Source organism: Labrus mixtus, chromosome 4, assembly GCF_963584025.1.
Source record: "Labrus mixtus chromosome 4, fLabMix1.1, whole genome shotgun sequence".
NCBI classification, from domain to species: Eukaryota; Metazoa; Chordata; class Actinopteri; order Labriformes; family Labridae; genus Labrus; species Labrus mixtus.
Window position 1 is genome coordinate 21,405,935 of NC_083615.1, and position 10,270 is coordinate 21,416,204.

Here is a 10,270-nt window from a genome sequence, read left to right on the forward strand (position 1 = left end):
AGATTTTTTTTAATAAGCTTTCATTACAGGAAGATAATAGGAGTCTTTAGGGCGCATTTTCTTTGGTAGGCTATCATAACGACAGTGATGATAATAACTTCATACAAATGCATGTCCAAACGATACAAAAAAAGAGAAACGGATGTAACCTCAGCTGTCTTTAATGTAGGTCTGCATTGTTCTTGACGAGGCTTTTATTTTGAATGCTAAGAGAAATGTTAATCCAAAGGGCTTTTCCCACTCCCATCTGGAATCAGGGGTTAAAATAGCTTTCGCTTTTCAGTTTGTCCAGACATCACTAATAAACTGTGATGATGATTTTCTGCCTGTGTCGACAGGAAGGAGGCAGTCTCGTGCGAAGGATGACAAGGTAAGCGTCGTTAAACTGAAGGTCAGTCCGAACCGCATTCAGATATGTGGTCATTTAAATTTTCATTCATGGCATTTAATGTAACATGAAATATTAAAATACTACAATTTGTCTGCAGACTTATTTCGGAGAAGTTATTTCATTCGGCATAGTCTCATTTTAAAATATTAGCCATTAGAAAACAGGTTTTTTTTACTTGTTACAGGATTCTTCGTGGTGGAATACACCCTATAAAGGAATACTTTTACATTTATGACATGTTACTGGATAGCAAGGACGCCGAATTTACCCAGTGGAGTTTATCATACAAGTGCAATCTAAGTTAATGTCTCATGAGATGTGTACCTCTGTAGATAAGCGACACAGCCAAAAAATGATTATTTACTAAACAGATTTGGCTGAAATTCTATCTTAATGTGAAAGGACAGGAAGCAGCCAACAACATCTGGCTTTATAAATATGCAGACTGCACATAAATGATCTTCTGCTCTGCTCATGGTCCTAGACACCACTGTTTCAGGAACGATAAAGCCGGTTACACATATGTGCTATTCAAGAGATGATACGTTGCTGTTTTTCCTCTCACAAAAATGTATTTGTAGCACAATTGTCAAATTGACAGCCATAGCTCAAAGAAATTTGGATCAATAAAATAGCCAGAGGAAGATGGGGAGACGTAGAGTATTTTTTAAAGATGCTGTGACTTTTGTTGTCTCACAGGTAAAGGGAATTTTGTCTTCATATTTCATCTTTGCAACATGATAAGACAGTATTATAAAGATGTGATGTTTCGGAGCAATAAGAAGACCATTTCTGTTTCCCAATGCAAGTTTAACGATCTCTGAACTTCACAGATGGCTGTGATGAGGAAAAGGTTCTCTGTTTGCTCCCCTTCATTACCTGAAGACAGCAGTGGGAGTCTCTATGACAGTGCTCCTGTTTCTGCCTCTGATCCAGACGGTGAACAAGACCACCCTTATGCATCTCTGCTCTGGTAAGAACTCTCCATTACTTACTGAAGAGATGTTTATTCAAATGTGACACGATTACCCTTATAGTTAAAACAGCAGGATTACATCAGCAGGGTTAAGAAGATGAGCTGCAAAAAATAGTCAGTCAATCAAAGAAAAGAGAATAAACAGCCGACTATTCAAGTTCCCACGTTAATCTGGATATAAAATGAGAAAATTGTGAAGGTTCCCAAAACGACGTGCACTCTGGGAAAATATGATGATAGCACTTTCACTTTTCATTTCATTTATTATACAGGAAAGTTTTAAAGTAACATGACAATGATGATAGAAAACTGGTTTCTGTTCTGAAGCACATAAAAAACAAGGATCACATCAGACAAAAGACACAACCAACATCAGACTTAACAGCGACACAGACAATATAACTGAAATGAACATAAATTAGTTAAATCAGTGATTACAAGTTTCATTCATCAGGTGGTGTTTGCTTAAACTGTAAAGACTCAATAATATGTCTAAAGAATGTAATTTGCCAATGAATCCATACTGAGATCATCGTTGACTGAAGCCCTAAATGATATTTTATTTAGTTGATATTAATTCACTGTCTGTATTTTACAGGAGCATTTCTTACATTGTTGCTGTAGAGTTTATGAGATCCATCATGTAAAGTGATAAGTACTGAATCGAGTCTCTCTCTGTGTAGTTGTCATCGTGTCCAGGACTCTTTGCTGAGCTCCAACAGCAGCTTCACTAAATACAGAGGCATCCTCAACTGGATCATTATTCTGCTGGTCAGTTCGGTGTTTATTGAATTCATTGGTTATTCAATTCACACTGACTGTTTTTTCACAGTTTCTTTGTGATTTATTGTCATTCTCAGGTACTGACTCACGCTCATTTGTTTTTGGAGAATTTCATACAGTGAGTATAAATAAAGATGTATCCATGCATATACATGACCTACCATGCATTTTCTACTTATTCTATTTTTTTTACTTTATTTTCTAACTAATGTGTGCACATGGGGAAAACTGAGTCGCAGTCTAACTGTAGAAATGGCAATGTTGGTCAGTTATTGACAGTTAATATACTGTCAATGGGCTTTTCAAATGACTGATGACCTCCTGATGGTTCATCCAGAACCAAGTCAAAAATTCAGTTTGTTCAACTCTTTGTTTTATGACCTAATTTTTTAACTAAACTTCCATTCCAATCAGCCTCCACTGTCATCTTTCTGTTTCGTGCAAACCCGCACATGTTAGCATTTTGACGTGCTATCTAAAGATGTTGATTATGGACAAACATAATCAGCATGTTTTGTCATGTAGTAAAATTAGAAAGACAGTGTTTTTCTTGAGTTTAAAATAAACACAAGATAACTTAAGAAATATGGTCAAACAATTTATGTTAATATTTTTTTTAAACTCATAAAAGGGGGGTGCCGGATAGCCTGGTGGTTATGTACTGTGGCTATAGTTCTTGTCGTAGCGGCTGTGGGTTTAAGTCCGACCTAGGCCCTTTGCTGCATGACATCCAACATTCCCTGTATCTCTTCAGCTGTCCTCTTTGAAAAAAACATGAAGGCAATTGTTTGTTATTTGTTTTCAACGTTGCCCTTTATGTCCTTCTCCTATCAGACATGGCTTTTTAATAGATGTGAAGAAGGTTTTGGAGCATCTCATTGAAGACAACTGCAACTGGCCGTCAGTGAACCTCATTCTGGGTGAGAAAAACTCTTTTGGATATAATTGCAGGAAAAATACCAAAATCCATAGAATTCTTGAGACGTTATCCATCAGCTGTAGATGGCCAACTTACAAGGGTAAGCTGTTCTTATCCTCACGTATTTGTCTGTGACACGTGTTCTGTATTTCACTGTCCCTGCAAGACCGTCGCTAAAGAGAGCAAAACTTAGACCCTCAAGGTTATAACTTAAATTCAATTCAGTCAGGATCACTTTGTCAAAAAAAATATTTTATTGCAATTATTTATATTTGGCGGTACGGCTCTGTTCTGGGAGATAAGCAGCAAATCCAAACAGAGCAGGCATCAATGACAAGCATGACATTGATTAAGTCAGGACAGCATAAAAGGAGGAGCTGGGGTGGAGGAGGGATGCAAATGCGGCTTTGCAGAGGAAGCAGCAAAAGCAGGCAGGCTAGAGCAGTTTAAATAAGGTGGCATAAGTGCTATTTAGCCAATAGGACACTTTGAAGCGAATCAGCTGGCCATCAGCTGATGCAGCTCACGTGCGATCAGCTGTTACCGAAACTCTGGCATGACAGTAGAGTGTGACGTCGTGACCTGCCTGAACTAACGCTATGCTCCATTTAATTAGATTTTACAAAAGCTCTTTCTGGCACTACAAAAGGCTTCATAATGCTTTTGCACTCCTTTAAAGTGAGCTCTGTGATGGTGTTGGTTTTAAACACAGCACACTCAGACTGTTATCATATATCATTGTTCCTTCTAGCTGCCAACGTGTTTGCTGTTACAGCCTTGATCCTCGAGAGGTCTCAGGAAAAGGTTAGATGGGTTCTTCTGACTTAGATAAGTATTAACCCCCATGCCACAATTATGAATCCACATTATGTCAAATCTCACACCTTTTTCAGAACAATTTTGAAAAGTCATCTGCAAAGATTTAAGTTGTACTTGAATCTTTTTAGGAATTTGTCATCTAGTCCCTTTCCCCCCCGTTAGGGTCTGCTGCTCCTCACCAGCGCTCATCTTTTACATCTCACCAATCTGGTGTTGCTCCTGTTGTTCCCTGCTGCAGTCATTATACACGAGCCTACAATTTCAACAGGTACACTTTATGCATTTAACAAATGACAATAGCTAATGGATATCAGTGCAACAGTTCAGCAATTTATTGTTTTTTTACTATATGACAGTTGCACTATTCTGTCTAATGGAAAATGCTGTGTGCACATTTTTGTGGTTAAGTTAAGGCTCACATATTTTTATACTAAGAAACATACACTTTAGAATAGGGTTGTGTGTAAAACTAGTGTTTATCTGAAAAAATACTTTTTTTAGAGATGTACTGATGAGTAAAAATTCATACTAACTGTATACTAACCTTTCCAGTGAACAGAAACAGGTTTATTCAAATCCCTAAAATGAATTGAGTATTAGTTTTAAGTTAATAAAACCTCAAATATAACCCAACGCCTAATGAGCTATTATGCTGGCACATCATTGTTCTCATGTGTTTGGGTGCTGTTGTTTTTTTGTCCACCAGGTGGAGCCTTCTTCTCTCTCTGGGTCTACGCTGCTCTTGGAATGAAGCTTTACTCATACCAGGAAACAAATCGTTGGTATCGACAGGCTCATTTAACTGATGCAGGTATTGTTTCCCCAACACCAAAAATGTAATGACGTCAATTTAGAGCAAAAGGAGGTCAACTTGTACCTATTGTGTCCTTTCAGAGACAGACGGGAATGTTTCTGCACCACAAGTAGGAGCCCTCAATGAGCATCTTACTTTTAAAGGTGAAACTGACTGTTTGTTTTTTTTATAGATGAAACTGGACTGTTTGTTTCACACTCACCTGTGGTGATACATTTTGTCTTTATTACCCCAGATCTGTATTATTTCATCCTTGCACCCACTCTGTGCTACCAGAAGGACTTCCCACATGCTCCTAGAGTTCGCATCAATAAGCTGCTGCACAGGCTGCTGGAGATGGTGAGCTGAAACAGCAGCTCCATTCTCAGTAAGGGTTTGAGGCACTTTAAGGCAAGAGTCATAAAGGACAGTTTCTGACTTTTTTGTTTACTAAATAGTGAAAGAACTTGATTTTCCACCTTGACAAAATAAACTTGTATTTCAATACAAGTGTCTGAATGCCTTCATTAACCATAGTTTGTATATACAGTCTATATAAGTAACAATAATGAGAGAAAACTTAAAATAAGTTTGACATATTACGCTTTGACACTGCAAAAAACAGCTTAAAAATGCCTTGTGCGAGTTGTCATGGATAAGTGATGCCTCTTATCTCTTTGCTTGTCTTAAATAGTGTTGGGGTTTTTTTGTACAAAAATGATCCTCCTGCTTTCTCCAAAAGTCAGTAGTTACATTCAGAGAATATTTGCCATTGAAAATGTAAAAAAAGAAAATCTGTATTGGCAGCATGCTGTTTGTCACTTCATTTGACACGTATATTGTGGCAGCAGTTTCAGGCAGTGTTAAAACAATGTAGAAATAAACAATCTTGTTAATGTTGGTCTTATTTGCTTGAGTAGGTCACATTAAGGCATCAGTATAATTGTTTGGTCTGTTTCATATTCATTAAAAAAAAAATTCTCCTCAAAGTAGCTTTAATTTTGATATTATCTTCCTTCAGGTGATTGTCATCCAGATCATGGTTGGAATTGTGCAGCAGGTACTTCAGCTGGTTTTCTTTGTCTATTGTACAGTATGTTAGAAAAATACAGAACAAACCAGGACTACTAATGATGATGCAGTATTGTGCTAAATAACACACTGAGCTACTTGGGGCGGCAGTATCTTGATATATTTAGTATTTAGCTCTATGCTACTGTACCATAGTTAAGCATCATACAGCTGCTAGCATGGCTATAGGCTCTAGCTCTTTTTTTCCACCTGAATGTTTTAGCCTGTGAGTGTTCATTTTCATTGAACTGAGTCTTTTTGTTCCCAGTGGATTGAGCCCATCTTCCAGAGATCAGAAAACTCCTTCTCTGTGAGTGAAACACAACCCCTCTACATTGTGAATGTTAGAACAAACTCAGCTTCCACTCCTGTTTATTTCACTTTTAAATATTCTTATTCTTGTTTTAAGAGTATGGACATCACAATGAAAGTGGAGCATCTGGTGGGGCTGGCGGTGAGTATGGGGGTATTTTTTAACATTTTATTCTGTTGACTGTCGATATGTAATTTTGATTTCCAAGAACTGTAAAGCACTGAGCCAATGAAAGATGTCAGTGAGCAGTCATGCAGCAAGACGTCATGTTTTAGAAGAAAGTGGTCCCAGATGGTGGTGATGATAATGATAAGAATGTGGACTATGTTTAAGTGTGATGGTGGAATAAAAGTTCAGGCACTGTCCTACTTTATACAGTTATAGAAAAGTTGAGCAGAGATTGCTTTTGCAAACATATTTCCCTACAAGGCACCAACCCACTTCCTCTGGCTCCTCTTCTTCTTCTTGAGTCACTCCTACCTGAACTTCTGTGCAGAACTGCTGCGCTTTGGCGATCGTCATTTTTATGGAGACTGGTGGTCAGTTGCACAATACAGTTTTTTACACATCAATCATTTTTTTATCATCCAGCACTGGCTCACTGAGGTTCCTCTTTTCTCTTTTTTTAGGAATGCCACAACTCTGACCTCTTACTGGGATAATTGGAATATCCCTTTTCAGAAATGGTGTCACAGGTACTTTGCTCTAACGATGGCGAAACATGCCATAAGTTTGACTCCATTCATTGAGAGTAACTACATAATTCCACCTACTTTTTCCTTTCATCTTTTCTTTGTCTTTTCTCTGTGTCACTATTTGTATGAAGACATGTTTACACACGGCTGCTGGAAAATAATGCATCCCCTTCACAAGCGGAGTTATTGGTCTTCACGATGTCTGCTGCACTTTTTGAGGTATAGACTGACACTGCATGAGGAATATTAAGATAATTACCTTGTAGATGAGAACATGAGATGTCTGGAGTAAATTGGGATCTTAGGCTGAAAACCATCCCGGAAGACCTGAGAGGCGAGTGGAAAAAATTGTGTTAAAGTCTCATCCAAAATGTTTTCTCCCTTTAGTGGGAACAAAGAGGTTTTTCCTCTCTGTTTTGCTTTTTTTATTACTGGGAAAAAGTTGGGAAAAATATTACTAGGTGGAATCCATGAAAGCAGGTTCATACATTTTTGCACACATGAATCAAGTTTGCCGGCATCAGTATTCTTAGTTCTATTTTGTTTTCATATGTGGATGCAACAACAAAAAATGGCCATGTGGAATAAAAAGTTGCTTTTCTATCATCTATGTACACAGGTGAAAAATATTTGTCAAGTCAAGTCACTATTCTTAAATACTGTTCCCTGCTGTAATGAATGAAAAACAAACATGAGGAGGCATCTTGAAAATTTCAATTTAAGAATGAACAGAAAACCTTTTCAGTACTGGCATATAAACATCTTTTTTTTTTTAACCAGATTAACATATTGAGATTAAGATCTCCTTCACAGTGTTGACCTGGCCAAGAGGGCAGCAGCACAAATGATAATAAACATTACATAATTAAGAATCAGTTCACAAACTACAAGTTAAGAGCAGCTTGTTTAGGTCGTGTTCTCAAACACAGGACAGAAAACTATTTAGATCAGACCTCTTTTTTTCATCTCATGCCTCTCAGCGCTTCTGTGCAAATCCCTGGGTTTTGTAATGAAAGCAAATAAAAAGGAATTTTAGAATAAAATTAGAAGATATGCACACACGTCGTAAAATGTGTGTTTGTAATCATAAGAATATAGAGGAGCCAAAAACAAGAGGCAAAAGTGATCTGTTTTGCAGCCTTGGGTTCCTTGAAAGGCGCTATATAAATCCAAGTTATTATTATTATTATTTTTCACTGTTTTTGTGGTCTCTTCTACACAGTGTATGATTGCTCTACCCCTGCATAGCTGTCGTCTGTGGATCTTTCTCATGATGGTATTTGAGGTAAGAATATCACACTTGTTATTGTGTACTAAAAACGGGGCTACAGGCTGTGAGGGCTCCTGCTCACATGCTTTTTATATTGTTGTATAGCGTGTTGAACTTAGATCTTACTACAATTTAAGATTCATGTTATGGATCCATATGAATCCCAATATTGTGCACTTGTTCCTTACTGGGATTTTTATTCCCTTTTTTTGTGTTAAAACAATGGACCGTATAAAACATGAACATTGTCTCAGTGACATCACTCGTTGGTGTCTGAAGCGCAGTTGAGCCCATGGCTGGTGGTTGCCGTGTTGGAAATGCTGTCTCAGACTAATTTTAGGTCAACCTTGACAGACAGAGAGGTGGAGGTGGAGCTGAAGCGAGCCTTTAGCCTTAAGCCTGCAAACAACAACAACGCCCTTGCTTGCTATCAGATCAGTCACAACCCTAATCATGCATAACTCTTATCCTTCATGAAATGGATGAGTTATAAAAAAAATTAAACCCCTGTAAATGGTCAATTGACTTAAGCTTGCACAGCGCTTTTATAGTCTTCTGACTACTCAGAGGACATTTACACCGCAGGTCACGACTACCAGTCCAGTCGCCTTTGGATCGAGCTTGGAATTTGACATAACCTGGATTTACACCCATTCACACACTTATGGCAGAGGCTGCGATGTAAAGAGTCCATGAGAATGACATAATCCCACTCATACACATTCACACGCCACCGCCGAAGCAGCGGGAGCAACGTATAGTTACATGTCTGGCCCAAGGAATCATCAGACATGTGGTTGCCGGAGCTGGGGATCCAACCCCAACTCCAACTCTACCACTGAACCACAGCCGCCCAGTAACAGTCTGTGATGATAAAGACATGAGCTATTCAGGCTAAACTGTATTTTGCACCAGGATGTAAACATGTTTATTTCTGCTGTCAAAATGGACAATTTAAACCGGTGTTTAGAGGACTTTCATGGATTTTGGAGCCAGCCTCAAGTGGATACTGGAGGAACTGCAGTTTTTTGTTATTCCACATTGGCTTCATTTTATAAAACCTGATGCAGTTTGTTTAGAACACAAAAGTAGCACCGGTCAGCTCTGACCACTTTGATTTGTTATTAGAAGAGGGGAATCCTTTGCAAACAACACAACACGATCTCAGAAAACCAGATGTTTGTACTTATCTGTATTAGTTTGAATTCTAAACAGAAGCAGCCATGGGTGCAAGCTGTTAATGCATTGGGTCTATTAGTAGGATTTACACTTGTCAAGAGCATGAGAAGCCATTGATGTGTTTTTACCCTTAGGGACATTTTTTATGGTCTCGACAATCAAATGTTGGAACAAGAGGGGGAAAATAAACATACTTGAATTTTGGGGAGGAGGAAAACCTGGGTTTAATAAAATCTTTATATATATATATATTTTGCTAACACTCTGTCTTCTCCTTCTAGCTTCTGGTTGCAGTATTCCTCGGAAACTATTTCGAAGGAAACTATGGCAACGGCTTAGTGTGGTTGTGCCTGCTGCTGGGCCCTCCACTGGCAGTGACCACCTACTTTCACGACCACTACATCAGCTCCCCTCAAAACCAGACATCATCCTCACCACAGACATTAGACCAACATATTCGCACCAAGGTTTTCCTGCAGCCTCACTGATCAGACGGAAATGTTAGAAAGAACATTTCTTGTGATGTGATGTATATGTGGCTCTGATCCAAAGCTTGGTAAAGGCTGCTAATGTCGGCCCAGAGATCCAGTTATAATCCACAGCTTCTACCCTGTTGAGTAGACTCGTTATTGGACTTCTGTATTGGAATCAAGTCATGTTTAAAGTAAAGTTTACTTGCAAATAAAGTTACTATGCTTCCACATCCATTCATTTCAAGGCAATAAACATCTGTTTCAGTAGTCTTTATTTTACATATTAACATCTGAAGGTCGTTTAATGTTACTGCAAATTGCCCTGCAACATGGCTAGGGTACAGCAATCTCAGCCACGGATCATTCCTCTTACAACGATGTGAGTCAGCAGCACAGAAGATAAGGTTCCTACTTATGCACAGCTCTGTCAACATGTGGTTAAGGGGCCCAAGTTCATCTTAGTTTACCGTAAATGTCATGAACACAGTCCAATCGGGAAATAACAGAGAACCATTGAACCTCATGGTTAAATGAGTCCTAGTGTGGAATGATTTAAAGCTCATATACCAGCCAAGTCTTTTTTTTTTA

The 10,270-nt window shown here is 38.5% G+C and overlaps 1 protein-coding gene across 1 annotated transcript; it reads left to right on the forward strand.

Moving 5' to 3' along the window:
• Positions 1-238: 238 nt before the first annotated feature.
• Positions 239-9,916, forward strand: LOC132973095 (diacylglycerol O-acyltransferase 1-like). The gene is made up of 18 exons (XM_061036338.1): positions 239-370; positions 1,225-1,364; positions 2,051-2,138; positions 2,228-2,268; positions 2,985-3,070; positions 3,821-3,873; positions 4,051-4,156; positions 4,595-4,699; positions 4,783-4,845; positions 4,938-5,041; positions 5,703-5,741; positions 6,021-6,062; positions 6,162-6,206; positions 6,495-6,604; positions 6,695-6,760; positions 6,892-6,979; positions 7,983-8,045; positions 9,491-9,916. The coding sequence occupies exons 2-18, from the start codon at positions 1,225-1,227 to the stop codon at positions 9,695-9,697; spliced, it is 1,446 nt and encodes a 481-aa protein (XP_060892321.1). The 5' UTR covers positions 239-370; the 3' UTR covers positions 9,698-9,916.
• Positions 9,917-10,270: the final 354 nt, after the last annotated feature.